The sequence below is a fragment of the Terrapene carolina genome, unplaced genomic scaffold, assembly GCF_002925995.2.
Source record: "Terrapene carolina triunguis isolate 2854851 unplaced genomic scaffold, T_m_triunguis-2.0 Scaffold85, whole genome shotgun sequence".
Lineage (NCBI taxonomy): Eukaryota > Metazoa > Chordata > Testudines > Emydidae > Terrapene > Terrapene triunguis.
Window position 1 is genome coordinate 20,047,292 of NW_020664436.1, and position 22,548 is coordinate 20,069,839.

General features: G+C 41.8%; 1 protein-coding gene across 1 annotated transcript in view; it reads left to right on the forward strand.

Annotated features, from left to right (window-relative positions):
• ERO1B (endoplasmic reticulum oxidoreductase 1 beta) overlaps positions 1–22,548 on the forward strand; it is a 51,742-nt gene that overhangs the window by 9,117 nt on the left and 20,077 nt on the right. The window contains 5 exon segments of the mRNA XM_026649666.2: positions 1–2; positions 8,104–8,219; positions 9,211–9,252; positions 17,562–17,644; positions 20,044–20,117. The exon segment at positions 1–2 is cut by the window's left edge and continues 86 nt beyond it. Of these exon segments, the coding sequence (XP_026505451.1) occupies positions 1–2; positions 8,104–8,219; positions 9,211–9,252; positions 17,562–17,644; positions 20,044–20,117 (317 nt within the window).

Here is a 22,548-nt window from a genome sequence, read left to right on the forward strand (position 1 = left end):
CCCCCCCCCCCCCCCCCCCCGGCTGCCAGGACAATGGAAGAAGAGCGATTGGAGGGGAAGAGTAAGGATTGTTGTATATAGTAAGAATTCAGGGTTCCACATCTCATTGCACTACAAATCAAATACCACATCTTGATACATCTTTTTTTCATAATATGGTTAGCCACATCATACGTAATGTCTTGCATCTGAAGAAGTGAGGTTCTTACCCACGAAAGCTTATGCTCCCAATACTTCTGTTAGTCTCAAAGGTGCCACAGGACCCTCTGTTGCATCATACGTAATGGCTAGAGAAACTGATTTTGAATATGATTTTTGGTTCTTGCCACAGAGGTTCTGCTACAAAAATAATTGGCTTTAAAATCTGCAGTTTTAGCAGGTACTAATCTAGCCATTTTACCAATGAAATATTTTTGACCTTCAGTAGTTTGTATCTTAACTTTTAGCCCCTGACCTGACCTCAGAATGCCTGTAGGGATACTTCTCCACTGCAGTAAAAGATTTACGGCACTGGCCCAGACCAGCTGATTTGGGTTTGCAGGGCTCAGGCTGTAGGGCTGAAAAATGCAGTGTAGATGCTCTGGCTGGACCCAGGCTCTAAGACCCTGTGAGGGAGGAGGGTCTCAAAGGCTGGGCTTCAGCCCAAAACCAAACATATGTGTTGCAATTATTAGCCACACAGTCTGAGCCATGTGAGTCTGAGTCTGTTGACCCTGATTCTGAGATTCAATGCTGTGGGTTTTTTATTGCAGTGTAGACGTATCCTAGGTGTTAGTGGTGGGGAACTGGAAGTTGTGAAAAAGAAATGCTGTGTAAAAGTCAAACAGCCTAGATAGATTGACAAAGAAAAATATATGTCTATGATTAAAGGTAATCTGTTTAAAAAAAAAAAAAAAAAGTTAGCTTATGCCCTTTTGATTCTTTATGATGTATCAGAAGGCCTGAACTTAATATCAGGAATGTCATCTGGTCGTGGTCTGATTTTGTTGCAGAATTTATTGGAAATGGAATGGAAGCTTTTTTAGCTTTTAATTAACAGAGTACTGAATCTTTAACAAACACAACTTTTCCCACAATTGCTATGTAGGCATTTGAGTTAAATGTTTTTAAACAGTTGGACTAAAAATCACTTGTGGTCTTACTCAAATTTCCCTTGTCTGGTATTTTTGTTGTCCAGCAGTTCTGCATTTGTCCATAGTTTTTTGGTAGAGGATTGTGGGCCAAGAGGAGAGAGAAAAGGTAGATGAGAACAACATATCTAATGTTTGTTGTGGGCCTTTTTTTTAAGGCAGAAAGAAAATAAAAGTTCTTCACAATAGAAGTGGCAGAGTGGGATAGCGCTTTGACCTCCTTTATGTATTATGGAGGGAAAAATGTTTAATGTCTACCAGGGCTTTGGAGCTGTGCTCCGGCTCCGCTCCAGCTCCAGGCAAAAACCTGCAGCTCCAATGCTCCGGAGCTGCTGCCTTGCTCCAGCTCCGGGCTCCGCTCCAAAGCCCTGGTCTAACCTTATTTCCTTTTAAGAATTGTAGACTCCAGGCGATCTTGTGGTTTCTAACATCTTTTTGAAGTCCTGCATTTAAGGCTAACCGCCAGCTATGTTGTAATTTGCAGCTGATCAAAGAAGTAACAAAGCATAGACTATAACATTGCTGAAGGGGAAGAAAATTAAATATAAGCATATATGTAAGTTATCTATCTTCTGCTTACTAGGGCAATCCAAAATTTGTTGAGAATAATATGACCAAAAGCATCTAATCATCTTCAGGGTTTGCACTTGAGTGAACTAAATTGCTTTTAAAACAAATTGACTTAATCCAGACAAATATTATTTAATGTAACTTTTAAAATGTGAAAGAAATACATGATGCATCTGATGGCACTGAGAACCCATTCCAGATGTCTTTGTTTTAGCAGTATATCAAGTCAGGGCTAGCATTTCTGTCTGTTAGTATCATTTGTTTCCGGGGTCAGGACAGAACATTGCTAATTCTCATTTTGCTACTAAAATTATTACAAAACAGTCAGGAGTCTTGCTCTACTTTTCAAAGATTTGTTAGTAGTTCTGTAGTGAGATCTTATTACTGAACTCTTATTAAGTTAGGGATTCTTGATTTTTTTTGTGGTGTGGACCACACCACAAAAAAAATGTAGTCTTGTGGACCCACCTGCCCTTTCTTCATTCACAATTACATAATATCCCCATGTTAACTACAGCAATTGCTAAACTGGAAGAGTAATCTTAGGGCAGTATTTAATATATTTTAGTTACCTATTAATGCAATTAGCAACGGGAAACAAGGAGAGCCAGCATTATATGACTAGACAACTCGCTACAGATCACAGTTTGGCTACATCCACACTAAATGCTGCAGCATATTGGCTAATATAATATGAAATGATAACATAATTAAAAATTAAAGTCTACCTGTCAAAATAATAAAACATTCAATTTTGTGATGCAGTATACTTGAGACTCACATATTGTTCTCTTACTAAATCACAAAGGCTTGGTCTACACTAACCCCCCAAATCGAACTAAGGTACGCAACTTCAGCTACGTGAATAACGTAGCTGAAGTTCGAAGTACCTTAGTTCGAACTTACGTCGGTCCACACGAGGCAGGCAGGCTCCCCCGTCGACTCCGCGGTACTCCTCTCGTCTAGCTGGAGTACCGCAGTCGACGGCGAGCACTTCCGGGTTCGACTTATCGCGTCCAGACAAGACGCGATAAGTCGAACCCAGAACTTCGATTGCCAGCCGCCGAACTAGCGGCTGGGTGTAGACATACCCAAAGTCTTATCTACCATGGTTTTGCCTACATTGATAATTTTTTCGCTTTAGCATTAGTGCAACTCCTCGGTGCTAAATTATTGGGGGAGAATCATTGAATCTTTGTACGCAGGATTTCAGTCTCCCAGCTAGTATGAATTAATGAGATTCAAGAATTGAATTACTCTAGAAGAGATTTAACTTTCAGGATTAATTTCAAATATTCAATTTTTAAGAGTTCTATGCTAAATTAGCATAATGTACATGGAGATTTAGAAATAACAAATGGCTAAAAACAAAACATTTTGAAAATCTCATCCCCTTCTCTTGTACCTAACAGATCAATTAATTCCTGAGTTCTAAATTCCACTTTTCTTCTGCAACTGCAGCAGAAGTTATAAATTCCTCCAAAATACAGAAAACAAAAAAGAAATCTCCATGCAAAATTACTTTAAAACAAAACAAATTGAGCATCCCCCAAATGGATGAATTTAAAGCACTTCTTGCATTGTAAGGCAGTTAGCTAAGGGAAGGCAGATTGAATATGATTTTTGTTTTTTCCATCTGAGCTACTATTTCAGAAGGTCTTGATGTCTTCCATCAATTGATTCTTGCCATGCAAAGCAGTTCTGACTAGAGACTGTAACTTATTTTTAGCCTGTATGAACTTAGTTAGTAGTCAGAAAACCTGCTTGTGCTATGTGTAGTAGATTTCTCAGCTTTCTTTTAGAGAACAGGGGAAGCAGTATAGTCTAGTAGCTAAAACAGGGGATTTGGTATTGAGCGCTCAGTTCTGTTCCCAACTCTGGCACTGTTTCATTTTGTGACTTTGGGTAAGTCAGATACTCTTTATTTCCTGGTTTCCCCATCTGTAAAATTGGGATAGTGTATCAACTTTTGTAAAGCACTTTGGGATCCTCTGATAAAAGGTGGCATATAAATACAAACTGTATTACTAAACGTCATCACTAGGACTCAACATTGTGTAACTAATCAAGATTTGGCCTGTTTGTAACAGACTGTCTTCTGAGCTTCTGCTTTTTTGGGGGGTGGTGGTGGTATTCATAATTAGGGGATATCTTATTCCTCATTTGTAATAAAAAGAAGAAAAAATGTACTGTAAGTATAACAGATTTGTTTCTTCTCTTTGAGTAGGAGATGCTGTTTGCTTTATTAAAGAACATTAATTGAAATACTGTATTTGTTTGCCTTTCCTATAGCTAAATAAATAAATAAATACTTTTGAGCTATATTATTAAGCCTTCTTTAGAGAAGAGAAGACCCCTTCTAATACTTGCTCTTCATGGAGATTTATATAATTCTGTTGTCCTCCCTAATCCTTCTGCTTCAAATCTGAAGTTGTGTTTTGTTACATACAAGTATTTTGTATAAAATTGATTGGACATAAGGTTTCCAATTATGTTATTACATATGCTATCTGCAGGCAGTGAAACACTACTGGGCAAAAATTATTTTAGAAATGAATAAATGTGGTGCATTAAAAATTTCATGTTGAAGCATCAGATTAATACTGGTGTATTGACATACTATATAAAAATTTCTTATACCATTGTACTGGCATTATGTAACTTTACCTCTTGCATGTGTGTGACCTGTGAAAGTGTTTTAGGGGCAAAGAGACTGAAATGCAATCTTAATTCTGAACTTATTCTGTGAGTGTATATGTATTTCTTAAATACAAAATCTACCACTAATGCATCATTAAGGTTGAGAAAATGAGTACTCAGAAGTTAAGAAATTCAGTTTGAGTGGCAGTTGTGGTTCTGCCATATGCATGAAATTGATGACTCTAAGTGCTTGTAACTTAGGGGGACCAGATGATAGAAGTGAAATATCGGGACGCAGGGGGGCGGAGCAAAAAAAAAAAAAAAAAAAACACCACCGCCGGAGCACAGGAGGAAAAATTGGCGGGGCCGGGCCGGGGAGCCAGCAACAACAAACCCCCAATTCTTTTTGTATAGTGGGACTCGGGAGGTACTTTTCAACCTAACATATACCCCAACACACCTATGGCTGAGACTCTGCTCCCCTCAGACTTTTCCTCCTCTCCTCTGGTCCTCCTCTTCACATTTTTAAGCCTTCGTTGTTTATCAGAGAGCAGAAACCAAAGCCCCCCCCACACCCACTCCGTTCAAGAGAGCACACAGCAGTACTTGTGTATATCAACAAGAGCCACTCAATCTATGGTGCATTTACAAACGCCTCCTTCCACCCAGATCCCCTCCCTTCCAGGGGAAGAGACTTCGGCTCTGGAAACAGCGATTGCTGGGTCTGCAAGACTGCCTTAAATCCAGAGAGCTCCTTCGCCCCCTGAGGAGGGCAGGGCAGGCAGCATGGCTAGGGGGCTGCTCCTTTAAACCCCGTCCCGGACTGGAGGCTTTTGGAACCGGGGAGCCAGAGGAAAGGGGGCCGAGCAGGCGAGCAGTTACCTAGAGCGAGTGGCCGGTGGCTCAGGAGCAACGCGAGCTGCTGCTGCTCAGCTATGAGCTGAGCCGGGCTACCGTCCCGGCTCCCCACCCAGCAACCAGAGCCATCCCCCAAAGAGCTCCCTGCACTGGGTGGGGGCAGGGGCGCTCTCTGCCCGCTGCAGGCTGCCGGCGCCTACAAGCCCCGGCCTTGCTTCTGTGCGTGCCTGGGGAATGGGGCTGCAGCACTCTGCAGGCTCCTGCTGGCCGGCGCCGGGAGCTCAGCTGCGCTGCCCCAGGGCCCAGAAGAAGCGGGAAGTGGCGCCGGCTTGCCGCGGTCCCTCAATATCGGGACATAAAGTGCGTCCCGACCGATGTAAGGTCGGGACACGGGACAAGTCCCCTAAAATCGGGACTGTCCCGGTAATATCGGGACGTCTGGTCACCCTATTGTAACTTTAAAATTTCTGGATGGAGTTTCTAGCTTGAGCAGATTTGAGTTATGCAAGTGTCAGTACTTCTGTTTGAAAACAAGGGGGAAAATATGTGAGGTAGCTGGTTACTAAACATTTTGATGATTGTAAAAGGGCTGAATGGTTTGCTTAGACTTTACAGAATATTTCACCTTTATGCTATAAACAAGCATTGAACATTTTAGCTCCAAATTAACTTGAGAAAATTATGGGCACTTACAGGGTAATAGTGGTGAAAATGGATGTTGGAACTTCACCTTACCTATTGTAGGAAAGAGATGGAGGAAATAACTATTTTTGGATGTAAACTAGCCAAGACTTTTCTAAAACAAAATTTATCAAAGGTTTCTGATGCTATAAACTATAGGAATGGTGTACTTGTGGTATCTGTGTTTTCTCTGTACTCATAACCTAGGCTAGGACTTGGGAGATCCAGGATCAATTCCTTGCTTCTGTGCAAACTTCCAGTGTGACAATGGACAAGTCACTTAACCTTCTTTGGATGGTTTCAATTGTATTCCACTGAGGGTTATGCGCATGCGCCCGAAGCTGGAGCTTTTGAAAGTAATACTATTTGGCAGTCTGCGCATGCGTCCTTGCATTGCCTCATGGTTTCTCCTCAGGTGATAAATGCTGGGGCAGGCCACCAATGTCTCCAGTTCCTTCTCACCACTGTATGGTCTGAGTCATAGCTTCTACTATAGTCTCTTGTCCTTGATGATGCATTTTCCAAAACATTTAGAAAAACTCTTTTTATTCTTGTTCATAGTTAAGATTTTATTGTTTTTGTTCTAAATTTTATAGTTTCAAGTTGTTTTATTGTGAAGTGCTTTGAGATCTACTGATGAGTGCTATATAGGAAATAGGTATTATTATTATTATTATTATTATATTTCCATAAAACAAACTACTTGGGTTTGGTTTCTGGTTTAAAATCTTCTTTAAAGTCTGCATATAATTGTTAAATTACTTATATAATTCTTACATCAAATATGCTTCTTAAGGTTTTTGCTTTAAATTTAGTATTGAATTTTTTTAGGGTTATTGCGGTCTTGCATAATTGGATCAGTTTTGCTGCATTCCAGCAAAGTAGCTGATTTTTTACAAGATTTGTAGCCTGCATATTTGATAGCATGATTAAGTCCCTTACTCTTATCAGTTTCAAAGTGGTAGTTAGCTACCTCCTTAGCAAGATGTTCAAGTTGGACAACACTGAATCTAAATAATATCCCGATCCATTGAGTGCCCTTCAGAGTGGTGTATATTAACTGAGGGAACATTTTGTATAAGCCATATTAAAAAGAACAACAAAATGAGGTCTTAAAAAGTATGTGCACCATAGGCACGAAAGAGTTAAATGATCACTGTTTTTATTCAGAAGTCTGCCATTTTTTAGCTTCAAATGCTTTGGCAACCAAGTACAAAGACTCAAGAGTATACCTTCTGATTTATTTTTCAATTGAAATAGTGTTGGATTTCAAATGTCTCATTTTCTGGGGGCTTGCCTAAAAGGAGAAATTTACTGGCATAATTATACTGGTATAATTACATTGCTAAATTTCTCAGTGCAGACAAGTTCTGGGGGTTGAAGACAAAAGACTTCACTGTGTGAGGTAAGCAGAGGGCAAGAGGGTGCTTTCGAATCTCAGTCGGTGTGTTGGGGTTTTTTCCTTTTTTATGCTAATTCAAAGGAAGAAAAACAGTGTGTTACTTCTTTTTTGTAACTTGAATTGTTAAAAAGTATAATTAAAAAGATCAGAGATGAACAATTCGGAATCTCTCTTTAGCTTATCTCCACAGCCCAATCTGTACTGCATTGCTTTATCATTGTACTGTTCGATGACCGATAGCAGTCTCAATCAGGAAATGCCATTGGTGTTCACCATTGAGGTCACCATTTGACCCTTCTTCACTGCTTCTATTTACACTAGAGAATATTTCATGTGGTTTTAGAAGTGTAACCAGCAAAGTAAGAAACTGTACTTTGGTAAGTTTTTCAATATATCCAAATATAATTGAGTACATCAGCTCTCTGGTTAAGAGAGCATTAGTATTCTGCTATTCTAGTTTCCTTGAAATGAATGCAGAAAAAAACAACAACCCAAAAACCAATTCAACCTTAACTTTCAGGAGACCAGTTATTGCTAAAAGATATCTATATGTGTACAAAGACAAAATTCATTTGTGAGGGCTCTGTGGTATTATAGCAACGTGGGTTGAAGTCAATCTTAGTGGAAGAGTTTATTGATAGTCTTTTCACAAGAAGTGAATATTGAAAGTGGGAGGATTGTTTAACTTAAAAAATGTAGACTGTCAAATCATTAATGATTACTTGCTCTCCATCCTCCAATAGGAAGACTATCCTGTTATGAAGAGAATTTCCTAGACTTTCAAGTAGCTCTATATCAATTTGTTAATAGCATATTTCTTTTTCTGCCTTTTTTCCTTTTTTTTTTTTTTTTAGGTTAATCTTAAGAGACCATGTCCATTCTGGGCTGATGATGGCCATTGTTCTATCAGAGATTGTCACGTAGAGCCTTGTCCTGAGGTATGGATCAAAGTAAAACAAGAAATCATTATTTTCTCACATAACCATAGAAGAAATTGGTCTGGCTATCTCCAACTAGATTTGAAAATCTGGGTCAATTATTCCTCAATTTGGATGGTCAGAATAGCTTGCATTTTTGTAGCTCCCTTCATCCAGATGCCAAAGCATTCTACAAACATTGATTAATGAAGTTTCATGACACGTGTGGGAGTAAAATCTATAGTAATTGACATTTTTCATTCTGTCACCCAACTGAGTGGTTAGAACAGGCATACAGTGTGTGTATGTAACTTATGCTTTTGGAATGTACACGTGATAAACTTCAGTTCCTCCCCGACTGTTGAGTTGAAGGTTGTACTTTGTCAGTTGAAAGCTAATCTTCCCCAGACTTGCAATAAAAAAATCAGATTTGGTAGATGAAATTGAGGTATTGGGTTCATATTGGTTAGAGATAAATATTTCTTGCAGACTTTTGTAGACTTTCCAGAACTACTGTAAATTATAAGGATGAGCTTTATTAGACAAATGTGTGTATTTACACACCATTCTAGTCTCTAATGTTTAATATCTGCTAGTGAAATCTTAGATTTGTAAAAGAAATTGGCAATAATAAACTTAGTTATTGCCACTTTTGTTCAGGGTAATACAACTGAAATACTTTTTAATAATAGTATCCATTAGTGATAAAATTGAATGATGGGTATCCAAAGTATTAGCTATTGCTCATTGTTTAGTCAGGCAAAAATAAGTACCAAATAGTTAAAAGAAACTGAAATAAGCTTTCAACCTAGAAGGAGCCGACTGCTCTTATCTTGGGTTGGAGTAGCAAACGTAAGTTGAGAGAACTAGGAATCACCCCAGCAAGGAATTAAAAGGTGTCAACTTGCAGAAAATAGTTAACAGCTTGGTTAGCTATCAATCTTACAGGCATTGTGGCATAATCATTTCTGTGAACAGTGCAAAAAGATAGTAATTTGTCTTTTTATTTTAGAGTAAAGTACCAATTGGAATTAAAGCTGGGAGTTCTAATAAAGTAAGTAATGTCTTTTTATTTTCCAAGCTATTTTTCTGATTAAAAAATAAATAACCCCAAAATTACAAATACTATGTATAGTCTTTATTGTCCATTTTTAGCCTTGGATCAGTGGTAAACATTATTTTTTACATATGTCTTCTTGTGTATGTGGTTTTTGCTTATAACAAAAAAACAAACAAACCCTATGCCTTTTATGTATTCGGTGTGAAGGAATTGTGGGTAAATAACAAATATTGTATGTATATATTTGGTGTTCTGTATAATTGCCACATACAGTTCAATCCGACACTGTGTGCTGGCAGCACTGAGTCTCAGCAGACTAATCAAGTCTGAAGAAAAGTGTCTTGGTGTGTTACATCAATAAAAGGTAAGGTGGAAGGGTGGGCTCTGTGGGGACCAGAGTTCTCGTAAATGAACTCCTCATCGTTTCCCTTTCTGCGGCTTCCTGTTGTGACCCTATTCATTGGTCCCCAGACGTGCAGCATGGTAGGGGTTCTATTACCTTATGGCTACACATAGCCCACAATGATGAATATGTGGAAGAATCTAATAACAGAATTTCAGGTAGAGAAGCCAGAATGACTAGAGAGCCAGTAATGTCTTTTTTGTAATGAAATAATGAAGGACACCTATCCTGACTGTATAAATATTGAGAGGTCTCCCTTCTCTCAACATTGTTTTATTTTAAAGTAACTTTTAAACCTTCTGACTCCCAACTCTGCTTGAGCTAAGTGTACATTAGTTTCAGATTTTCCCAATGCAAGGATTTTTACATTCTCCTCTGGGAGCATGTCAGCTTCTATAACACTCTTCTCTGACCAGAGAAACCTGGATGCCAGTGTCTCTCCAACTTAGGCATACCTTGCCATTCACTTTCTAGATCATCCACCAATGTGTCAGACCTTACAAAATTCATTAGGGTCTCCTCAGACACCTCTGTGGGTCTTGAGTCTAAGGTAGCTGCATTAACCTGGGCTGATCGGAGTTTGTATTTGAATTCCTTTTATTGTGGACTGTCTCTTTTCATGTGCTCAGTGGAGCCATATCAGTAGCACTTTCTTGGGCTGTGCTTATGTGTAAATATGTCTTACAGGATATTTTTCCATAAAGAGTAACAGGTAAGGTATGTGGTGTAGTGAGTTTGTCAGGTCTGAGGTGAGATGTTTGCAAAGAACAGGGGACCCTTTGGCAAGGGGTCTCTGTGTCGCAGTATGTTGATGCATTTAATCCTTTGAGATGAAAATTCAGCCCAACAATGAGATTTGTAAACTTAAACTAGCCGCTAATTAGTTGTTAGGTCATGAGCACACTGTCTGCTCCTGCTCACCTCTCCTCAATTCATCCTTTCTACTTCTCCAAAATCTACCTCTTAAGAAAGCTGTGTATTTTCTAATCTCAGATCCTCTGCAAAGCTTTGCAGTTCCAGTAACCTCCTAGATGGTCCCATCACCATCTCACTCATTCTGTCCAAAATTAAACTTCTTTTTCTCCTCTTCGCTGGTTTGTCCTTTTTCTGTATCAAATTCAAAATCCTTCTTCCCACCCCTTTAAGACCTCTATAATCTCACCACTGCCTATGTCTCTGCTCTGATCCCTCCTATGCTTATCTGGATCCTTTGTTGTCCTTGCTGCTATATCATTCTTTTCTTAGACTCTCTTAGCTTAGTACATTTTTCATGCTGCCCCTTTGCTTGGGACAGTCTCCCCCTTCATGTTTGTCAAGTGCTCTTTCTCCTTTTCCCTAATTCATTCAAATCTCTTCATTCAAACACTCTTCTTTGAGTCCTGTGGTGATCTCTCCACCTCTGAATTGTTGTCCTGGGATTTTTCTTGTCAGTGTTCCATTGCAACATGTTCAAGAGAAGGAACATGAATTACTTTTATTACTGTAATGCAGTGGTTCCCAAACTGTTTGGTTGCTACCCCAAAAGTGCGGAGGACACCATTTTGCTTTGAACAGCATGACCCCAACATATGGTGCATACGAGCTCATGATGTTCAGAAGACGCCATTTTACTCTACACAATGGCATTCTCCACATGGCATGCGTATGTAGTCACGCTGCGTGGAGGGTACCATTTTGCTCCATGGTCTCGGCAGGAAATACTTCATCAAAAAAAGTTTGGGAACCTCTGCCATAATGTCTCAGGGCCCTAGTTATCAACTGGGAGCCCTGTGTTAGGCCCTTTACAAACACAGAACAAAAAGACTTCTTCTTTTCCCCAAAGAACTTACAGTTGAAATATCAAATGGGACAACAGATGGGAGAGTACAAGGAAACAATGAGACAATATTGGTCAGCATGATAGGCAGTGGTCTCAAAACACCAGCAGTCTAACCAAGTCAGTGAATAGCCTTACTCATTAATGCTGCTTTGAAGTAAGGGTCCATCATTTTCAATTATAAATCTGCCATTTTAAATGTTTTATAATTTATGCTGCTTGCTAAAACTTTACAGAACACAATTATTTTTATAAAATTGTTTTAAATTACAGAAATACAAAATAAATGTTTGTGATGCCTTATTACTCTTGTAACATTGATTTGATGCTTATGAAAAGAAATAACAATTTACATACATTTTATAAAAAACATAAGTGCTAAAAATATTGATACCTTGCTGTGAGTATGCAAATTTGTCTGCCTTCTGTTGCCTGAGTGCACTTAGGAACTATTCAGCAGCATTATTTTCTGTAGATGAGAGGAGGGATGCTATGTTGGTGTGTAGGTTGCAGATGGAACAAAAAGGCTTTTATAAATACACAGAAGATAGGAAAATGAAGTTTAGGAGAAGTTTTGACCACAAAGCTAGCCTCAGAAATTAACTAACTGTAACATTTCCATTACAGCTTATCTAATCTCCTGAAGACCTGATCAAAATCTCTTTAACTTCACTTTTTATTTTTAGCATGTATTTCTGGACACTGACTTCTCACTTTGCTGATACAGTAAAGATACAGTATTCTGATACCTCTTCCCCCCATAGACGTTGATGCTACCAAATACAGTAGTTTCTTCAAGTCAATACAATTTAATATGGTCTGAATATGAAATATGTATTTGCATGATGACTTTGGGTATGTCTACACTGCAATGAAAAACCTGTGGCTGGCCCATGCCAGCTGACTCAGACTCACGAGGCTCACGCTGCAGGGCTGTTTCATTGCAGTGTAGACTTCTGGGCTTGGGCTGGAGCCTGAGCTGTGGGACCCTGTGAGGTGGGAGGATCCCAGAGCTCAGACTCCAGCTTGAAGTCTATTCTGCAATGAAACTGACCGAGCCTCGTGAGCTCAAGTCAGCAGGCACTGGTCCTGGCACCGCAGATCACAGGACATGCCAGTACAGGGTAGCCTTGCCCCTTATAAAGACCATACAAAACATCACAAAGGTGCTATGGCAGACCCAGGCCTCCATACTTCCCACAGCCAAAGGGGTGGAAAGGAGGTATTTTGTGTCACCAAAGGGGTACGAACACCTTTTTACCCATTCTCAGCCTGGAACATTAGTGGTGGATGCAGCGAGCCATAAAGAGCGGCAAGGTCAACCAGGTCCTGCCCCAAAGTCACGGGATGCTAAAAAGCTGGACCTTTACGGCTGTAAAGTCTACTTGACTGGGGCGCTCCAGCTTCGCGTTGCTAATCAGCAAGTGGTGCTCAGCTGCTACGCCTTCAATTCCTGGAGAGCGCTAGCTAAGTTCCAGGAATTGCTCCTGTCAGACTCATGCCCGGAGTTCGCGGCACTTCTTGAGACGGGGAAGGTGGTGTCAAGGAACTCCCTCCAGGCTGCCGCTGACTCTGCATCTCAGACTACGGCCACAGCAATCACCATGAGACGGAGCGCCTGGTTACAGGTTTCGGGCATGCCTCCGGAGGTCCAGAACGCCATTCAGGACCTGCCATTTGACCATGCAGGCTTGTTTGCCAAGAACATGGACTCCCGCTTGCACAGTCTGAAAGACTCAAGGGTGACATTGAAGTCCCTGGGGATCCACACTCCCACACCCCAGAAGAAGCCCTTCAAACCCCAGGCTCCCTTCTGCTTCTAGTCCAGACCCCCGAGGCAGGACTCCGCCAGGAGAATGGGCAGGAATAATAGGAGGTACCAATCACAGTCCTTCTCAGGCCAAGACCTGGGCTCGTCCAAACAGCCCCTGGGGCCGAAACCTAACTTTTGAAGGTGTGCCCGAGGACGGTGCACCAGGACTCAATTACCCTCCCTTCTTCTACTGTGCTTGGTCCCAGATCACAACAGATCACTGGGCTCTGAGCATGATAGGGGTGGGATATTCTATCCAGTTCTGTTCCCTCCCGCCTTCTCCGTCCCTCTTCAGGGACCCTTCTCATGAGCAACTCCTTCTCCGGGAGGTGGGACATAGACATGTTCGCGACACTGAGCAACAGGAAGTGCCAATGGTTTTGCTCCTTTCTGAACCACAGCCCAGGCTCCATCGTGGACCCTTTTCACCTCACGTGGACGAGTCACATGCTCTATGCATTCCTGCCCTTTCCTCTCATACACAGAGTCCTCCTAACCCTTCCCTTATGCCTGGACTTCATCACTCAGGACCATGGCAAGCTCCAGCACCCCAGCCTGGAGTCCCTCCACCTCATGGCATGGAAACTCCATCGTTGGAGCTCCAATGTTCAGACTCAGTGAGAGAAGTTCTCTTGGGAAGCAGGAAACCTTCCACCCGAGCCATGTATCTGGCAAAGTGGAAGCGGTTTTCTATTTGGTCCCTCCAGAACAGTATCCCACCGCAGCAAGTGCCAGTTCCCCTCATTTCAGACTACTTACTGGATCCGAAGCAACAAGGGCGGGCAATATCATCTATAAAAGTGCACCTGGCTGCCATCTTGGCCTTCTACCCAGGGGCAGTGGGTAGATCATGGGGTTTCCGAAGACTGGTAAGCCAATTCCTCAAGGGCTTGGACAGGCTTTACCCCCACGTGTGGCAGCCTGTTCCCCAGTGGGACCTCAACCTAGGCTTGACCAGGCTCATGAGCCCTCCATTTGAGCCCATGGCCACCTGCCTTCTCTCCTACCTCTCTTGGAAGGTTGCCTTTCCAGTGGCAATAACATCATCCAGAAGGGTCTCTGAGCTCAAAGCACTTATCTCCGAGCCCCCCTATACTGTCTTTTACAAAGACGAGGTTCAGCTGCGTCCTCACCCTGCATTTCTACCCAAGGTGGTCTCCCAGTTCCATGTGAATCAGGACATATTTTTACCGGTCTTCTTCCCCAAGCCTCATGCCACTGGCAGAGAGCGGATGCTCCATTCCCTGGACATCAGGCATGCCCTAGTCTTCTACATTGAACACAGAAAGCCATTTCGTAAGTCACCACAGAAACTGCTTGGGAGATGCCTATTGGAATGGACGTGAGCAAACACTCGAAGAAGAAAAAATGGTTGCCTACCTCTCGTAACCGTTGTTCTTCAAGATGTGTTGCTCATGTCCATTCCAAATCCCATCCGCCTCCCCTCTGTTGGAGTCTTCCAGCAAGAAGGAACTGAGCAGGTGGTGGGTCGGCAGTGTCCTGTATACACCACGATTAGGGTGCCACTGCAGGGGGCTCCACTGCTGACCCAGCAGGTACTGTTAGGGGAAAACCTTCCGACGATCGTGGAGCACGCACACACCTATTGGAATGGACATGAGCAATACATCTCAAAGAACAACACTTACGAGAGGTAGGTAACTTTTTTTTTTCCAGCACCCCGGTACCAAATGGCGCTCCAGAGGCAACGATGCCTCTAGTACCAACCAAGCCTAAACTCTGAGAACTGATGGCATTGACAAAAGGCAACTATTGGGAGCCTTAACCGTCGACAATACTGGTTCTGCCTCTCCCAGCTGGCACAAACCATAACTGCATTGACTCCAACAGTTCAGGCAGATAGGATCTCTCAAGGGAGAGCAGAGTCTTATTCTACACCCAATGACATTTTTGTTCTCCCTGATTCCCAGAATCCATCATCCCAGGTCCTTCCCTCACAAGAGTGGTCCTGACTACATCAAGAGATGCAGCTTATGGGAGGAGTTTGTCTCCCATTCTATCAGACAGCCATGATTTTCCTCCAGTGGAACCATTGGTGCTGCCAATGGATCCAGACTTAGCATTTTCTTTCTTCGGAGACTCTGAACAACCCGAGGAACTGATGTCTCCTCCTCTGAGGCACGTCTTCCCAGACCAGTCTGGAACCAACTTCCACTTCAGCACCTGCCTCAGAACTGTTGGTACCCTATGCCAGGGAGACTCCCAAAGCCACCCTTTGACCCATCTTCCTGGCCTTCTCTGGGATACTGGGACCTGTACCACTCTGCAGAGTCGACATGATCCCCTAGGGAGTCAGTCCACCCTGCCCCTGCAAGAGGACAACTAGAAATTCCTCCTGACACCATGGAAGAAGATGATGGATCTGGAGCTGGCGGTACTGACGAGACTGTCCTCATATCTGGATAAATAGTGACTCCAATATCTCTGTCCCCTCGATGACCATAAGCAGTTCCAGGAACTGTTACACAGTGTTGCAGAGGAGCTGCAGATCTCCCTTGAGGAAGTTCAGGATCTTCAACATACACTCCTGGCAATCCTCCGGATCCAACCAAATAGCACTTCCTATTAATGAAGCCATTCTGGAAACAGCTTGAACAGCCTGGTACACCCTGGCCATTTGTGCCTCTATCCCTAAGAGGACAGCAAAATGCTGTTTTATCCCTGCCAAAAGGGTGCACTTTCCCTTTTTCTCATCCTGCTGTTAATTCTTTGGTTGTCTAAGCTGCCACAGAGAGATTTAGAGGTATCTAGGAGGACCTGCACTTCAATGAAACTTATCTTTTTAACCAAAAGACAGATAATTCATTGCACAGTCTAAAGGACTCCAAGCCCCCCTCCACTCCCTGGGAGTATATATACCACTCTCTCAAAGCGAAAATTCTGCAGGCAATTATACAAGGGTAGACCAATGGCTCAGCAGTTTTACCACCAGTGGCCTTATGAGCTAGCCTGTAACAGGCAAAGGGTTCAGAAGTCCCGTTTCCATCCACCTTCTGCAGCAATAGCATCCCAGTTCCAGCCCCCATCTAAACGATATTTTTTTGATGCGAGTTTGAGAGCTGCAAACCAATGATGCCACCACCTGTTGATTTCCACACCCCTTTTGCACTCTTTTCCCGCATCTAGAGTGCAATAACAATGAATAAGTGGGTAATAAACATCATCCATTCTACCTATACTATCAAATTTATCTCTTTTTTTTTTTTTTTCCCCCCCTCCAAAATGCCCAACCCCTCCTCCCTTTTCAGGGACCATTCTCAAAAGGAGATTCTCAAACAAGAAGTAGAATTCTTCTTATAGTGAGGAGCAAGTGAGCGGTTACCTCTTCAGTATTAAGGAAAGGGTTTTTACTCAATATACTTCCTAGTACCCAAAAAGAAGGGCAGTTGGGCTATCCTTGATTTCTGCCATTTTAACTGTCTTATTCGCAAATTGAAACTTCACATGGTCACGCTGGCATCTATAATTCCATCTCTAGAAAAGAACATGTAGTTTTGTTGATGTGTAGGACGCATACTTTCACGTGGCCATTCACCCCATCAGATGCTTTCTCAGATTCCTGGTGGGCCGTGACCATTTTCAATACTGCCCCGAGGGTCACTGCTAAGAGCTTAGAACAGCCCATATCAGGCATTGTGGCTTCACCATTTTCTCCCTATCTTGATGACTGGCTTCTCCTTGCCAAGACCATGTCAAGAAGCCTATGAGTCCAATTCATCAATGCTTTCAACTCATGCTTTCCCCAGTGTAACTCAAAACTCTTTGGTCTTCATCGGAGTGTCTTTAAATTCAGTCACAGCAAGGGCTTACCTGCCGATAGACAGGTTCCAGTGATGAATGATCTCCTAGATCAGATCATGCTCTTGTTCTGTACAAACTGCCTTAACATTGTAAGTATTCTAGTGGTCATAATGCTAGTCTTTGAATTTAGTGCTCTATTTAAGTTGAAAGGGAATGTTCACATCCGCATTGGTGCTGTATTTTAAGGTATCTGCACAATGTCCAAGCAAATACTTTATTGATTTGTATTACATAGAAAAGGTTTTAAACTTTTTTTTTTTTTTTAAAGGAAACTTTGATTCTGGAGAAGATTCCAAAATCAGCAAGATTACCTTGCATCCTCAGAATCCTTGTGTTTTCCATATCAGCAGATTTGTATTTACTGCACAACTTTGACTTCCCTAAGAAAGGGGTGAGGTGAAGGACATCTCTAGTTAATGTTGGTGTACTAAATATAACCTTTCTTACAGTACTCAAAAAGAGCAAATAACACCAAAGATTTGGAAGACTGTGAACAAGCTAACAAACTGGGAGCAATTAACAGTACTCTAAGGTAAGCTGTGCTTAAAGTAAATAGTACCAACAAAAGGTCATCTTGACTCTGGTATGTTATTTTGGAAACTGCTGCTTTTTGTTCTCTTCACTTTTATAAAGTCCCTGTAAAAACAGTGGAAAATAGCCATGGTGTTAAATACGAGTTAATGGACTCAAAAACCTCTGAAGCTAAAGATCGGAAGGAAGAGAACAAATATCATCTTTCCTTTTTTAAAGGAAGATTTTTATTGTATACAAAACTCTATGAGCAGGGAAGGCAGGAAACCCAGGAAAAAGAGCATCTGAGTTTTTTTATTACCACTTTGTCTTGGGCAGAGTGGTATAAACAAATACTAGAGAATGGGGACTTTGGTCTAAAATCTTTTATCTGCACATCCTGAACGAATTATCTCAGCTTCTAAAATTTCAATGTTAGAACATAGCATTTACTGAGGACTTCATAGGAGGATCTGGATTCCCAGCAGAGAAAAGTTTGGAGCAGGATATTGAAGGGCCATTTTGATCAAATGAGCTTGACTGTGCAGCAATGGCAGTTGCTCCATAGTTGAGGAACCAATTTCTTATAAGCTCAACTTTGGCCCCTTCTCTAACCCCTCCTCCCCCCACCAAGCACCATCCTTCCAAAACAAACAAAAATAGATTTGATCTGAAGCAGGAATGATATTTTTCTACAAAACTCAAAATGATTTGGATAAGAGGCTCTTGAGTTAGAGCCCACTTAAAAACTGAGTAGGTAAACAGTTTCAGAATGTAATTTTTTTTTTTTGACATTTCGTACTACCCATCCTCCCAAAAAAGGTAGAAAGATAAAATCAACTTTAGTGGACTTTCATAGCAGAGATCTAGTACTTTTGGACCCCAGTTTTGAACAGGTAAACCTGACCTATAAGATCTTTGTTTCTTCTTGGGAACATCATCTTAAGAGTGTTGGCTTCAGGAAGCTCAGCGTAACCTATAGTAAATCAGGAGACAGATTCCTAACTTGTTGCTTTTATTTAAAAAAAAAAAAAGAGTTTCAGCGCCTTCTCTCTCTGCAGAAAAAAGGACCAAACTGGCCTGTCACTAAGAGAGAGAATTTTTTCCCAAGAAAAAGGGAGTTAAAAGGAGTGTGAAAGCTCTTGGGGTAGGGAAAGTGGACAGCGGGCATGTAGAGGGTTGGAGAGAGAAGCATCTATGCCTCCCATGCAAATCCTTCAAACCCAGCAATACACCCTATTGATGGCTCCTAGCTCTGGGGTATTCTGCCTGTTTGGCTGAATTTAATCAAACTGGGACTGCCTGCTGGCAAAATACAGGAAATTGACTGGATGGGGAAGCTCCTAGGAATAGAGCTTCTCTCCACCTGATACACCTTCAGGTTCTTCCTGCTCTCTCCAAATATGACAAAAGGAGAGGGAGAGGGATCCGTGGATCTTGTTGTAGAACTGGGCCCTAGGTTTGTAAAACTGAGTTTGGGTTAACTTGGTCAGAAAGAATGGGTGGTTGAAGGGATTTATTCATTACTTCCCAAGGCACTACATGGCTGCTATCTACCAATGAGAGAGTTTATTGGTGTTTTGGTTTTGAAATGCTGTAGTTAATGGCTGGCTTACCATTGTTTGCTAAAGGCTCAAGACAGAAACATTGTAGTTTGTTACAAATACTACAAGGTAATTGGACAGGAAGAGTTAGGGAAATGTGACAGTTAATTCCTTGGTTTTTTCTTCTGGTTTTTTTTTTTTCAAGAGGATAATCCTATTTATAAAGCAATATACAGAATCAAGATCATTGGCTTGTCTCATATTGTAATGTAGAATCAGTTGATGTTAGAGATGGGGCAGAGGAGATGAAAGACCCATGTTCATCTTTGCCAATGCAGGGTTTTTTCTACAATATATAAAGACTTGTCTATACGAACACACAGTTCTTGGCAAGCTGGGGTTTGTATCTACCCCAACACACACTGAAAGTTCCCTAGTGTGCTCTAACCTACTCCTAGTTCAATGTAGGGTAGACTAAAGTGTACTAGGGAACTTTTAGTGCACAGCAGCAGTGTCCATCCACATGGCACTTAGTGCGTTGCAGGCTAGCGCAGGTTAGATTTACACTCCAGCTTGCCATGAAAGGTATGTTTGTATGGCAAGTCTGAATACAGTCATTCGTGTTCTTTCTCTTGAGATAAATTTACAAGCATCTAACAGTCAATAGCTCATTGATATGTTCCAGTGCTTTGGATATAGTCATTTTAAATTTAGCTCCAGAGATATTGCACACCATCAATTCTCTGTATTCAAAATTATCTGTGGTTTTATGATTGCTTATTTTGACACTCTTCATGGATACATTTAAAAACAAAAATAAAAACATTTTTACAAGTCAAATTCAATTACATGTATTTATTTTCTCTTTTTTTCTCAGTAACCAAAGTAAAGAGGCTTTCATTGACTGGGCAAGATATGATGATTCACAGGACCACTTTTGTGAACTTGATGGTAAAATAGATATGGAAGTGAATAAGCTTTTAAAACAGCTGAAGTTCTCTAAGAAAGCATGTTTGCTTTATGCACTGTCAGTAAATAAGTTTAAAGGTGTTATACAAATGACTTAATGCTTAATGTTGTGCTGAATGGCCAAATAAAAATCTCATACCTTCTCATGTAGAAGGAAAGTGCTTAGGGTGGGGGGGGGAGGGGAGTACAACCTAGGGGCATAGGGAGATAGTCTCTATTAGTACTGACATGTGAGGCATTTGATAGTGGATAGACAGGTGTCTATTTTATGGAAATGAAAAAGAAAGAGAGTGCATAAGTAACAGTAAAAGATGCTGAAATCCTCCTTCCATACTGGGGCAAACATAAGACCACTTACGCAAAACCTGATTGCTTTAACCTATTGAGGGTATGTCTACACAGCAAAACAAAACAAACTATGTGCCAGGGAGTCTTAGAGCCCGGGTTAATTGACTTGTGCTTCCAGAGCTCAGGCTGCGGGGTTAACAAGTGTAGACATTCGGGCTTGTCCTGGAGCCTGGGCTCTGAAACCTGGCGAGCAGAGAGGGTCTCTGAGTTCGGACCCAAACATCACGCTGCTATTTTTAGCCCTGCAGCATGAGCCATACAAGCCCAAGTCAGTTGATCTGAGCTCTGAGGCTGGCTACTGGGGTTTTTTTTGTTTGTTTTTGGTTTTCCTCAGTCGTTTACTATATTCCCTTTGCTAACCTTCAGAAATTTGCACTTTAAAAGAGCTTGTTCCTTCACAGCATGGCTTTTTTCCTAGTTGCCTCTGGATTGAAGTCATCCTCTTTACCTTTAGTAAACATGTTATCTTTAATAATTTGCAAAAATTGATCTTTTTTGATTGAAATTTGTCTTCATCTGAGAACATGGCTGCTATTATTTCTGGTAACTGCTATAGTAGTTTTGATTATTGCAGCCTATTCTAGATAACTTATTAACAAAGGTTATAGATAGAACTAAAGCTGTCTCAGTAGTAAGTGTTTGGTAAAGTATTAGAACACATAAAACATAATTTTCTGGTTTGTATGGATTTCTATGCGAAGTAGATTGTAGTTCTGGAATCCATAGCCTGCATAGGCTTTTGCTTCCTCTCTACTATCATTTCTGCCTGCTGCCTGCACCTTGCCTGTTCAGCTTCCCAAGATGATTTTAGCTACTGACTGTCTCCCTTCCACCTCTATCTACTCTTCTTTGACCACTTCTGGAATGACTCTTAACTGTTGTTCTGATGGTATTATTTTTTCATTGCTAGAACAGCTCTTACTTTCTTCTATGGTTTCTCATCATTCAGCATTACAAGAGCAAGTGCTCAGGGGCTTCTGTTGGCTTACTCTTGTGATTGATTGGGTGACACACTCTTGACATTTGGTTGCAGTTTTTGACATTTCAAATCAGATACCCTATATACTCTATCATAAGCCGGTTCGTTTATAAGCCGACCCCTCCAAGATGGATAAGTAAAGATGGAAAATTTTTATAACCTGTTCATAAGCTGACCCTATAATTCAGGGGTCAGCAAACTTTGGCTCCCGGGCCATCAGAATAAGCTGCTGGTGGGCCAAGATGGTTGTTTACCTCGAGCGTCCGCAGGCACAGAGGTAAACCTAAGTAAACAAAGTGTTCTGGCGCACCAGCTGCTTACCCTGACGGGCCTGGACAGCAACTGGTGGGGAAATTTTTTAGGGGGGAGAAGCTGGGAGTCACGGGAGTAACCCCTGTGACCACCCCCTACATGACCTCACTCCTAGCCTGGGACCCCCACACTCTCCACATCCCATACCTTCCCGCCTTATCTGGGGAGGGCCAGGGGAAGATGTCTCTTGCCTGGCTGGAGCTGTTCCGGCAGGCCGGGCAGCACGGCCGCAGCATGCTCCGGCGGGGCCGGGCCGGGCGGCGGGGCCGCAGCATGCTCCGGCGGGGCCGGGCCGGGCGGCGTGGCTCCAGCCTGCCAGCCTCAGAGCTGCAGTTGCTTCGGAGGCTAAGGGGAGAGCAGCGTGGCCAGAAGTGGAGAGACTCTGGCCCTGCCTCTTCCTTTCTGGCTCTGCTGCCTCTCCTTGCTCCTTCCATTGGGGGGAGGGGCTGTGTCCCACATCTCCTTCTCTATACCCGTTCATAAGCCGACCCCCTTCTCTGTCGCTTCCCTTTTTTACTAAAAAAAATTCAGCTTACGAATGAGTATATACGTATTTTATTTATATGTAATTGTTTCCATTTTTACTCATTTAATAACTTGGGAGCAATATTTCAGTTACCGTTCACATTTTTTAAAAAACATTGAAAAAGCTGTATTTAGCTATCTTGAAATTTTATTTTTGGATGTGATCCTTTTGAATTCATGTTGAATTTAAATAATATACCTAGAAATAAGGGGAATGATTAAATGCTCTGTTGCAATTTATAACTTTTC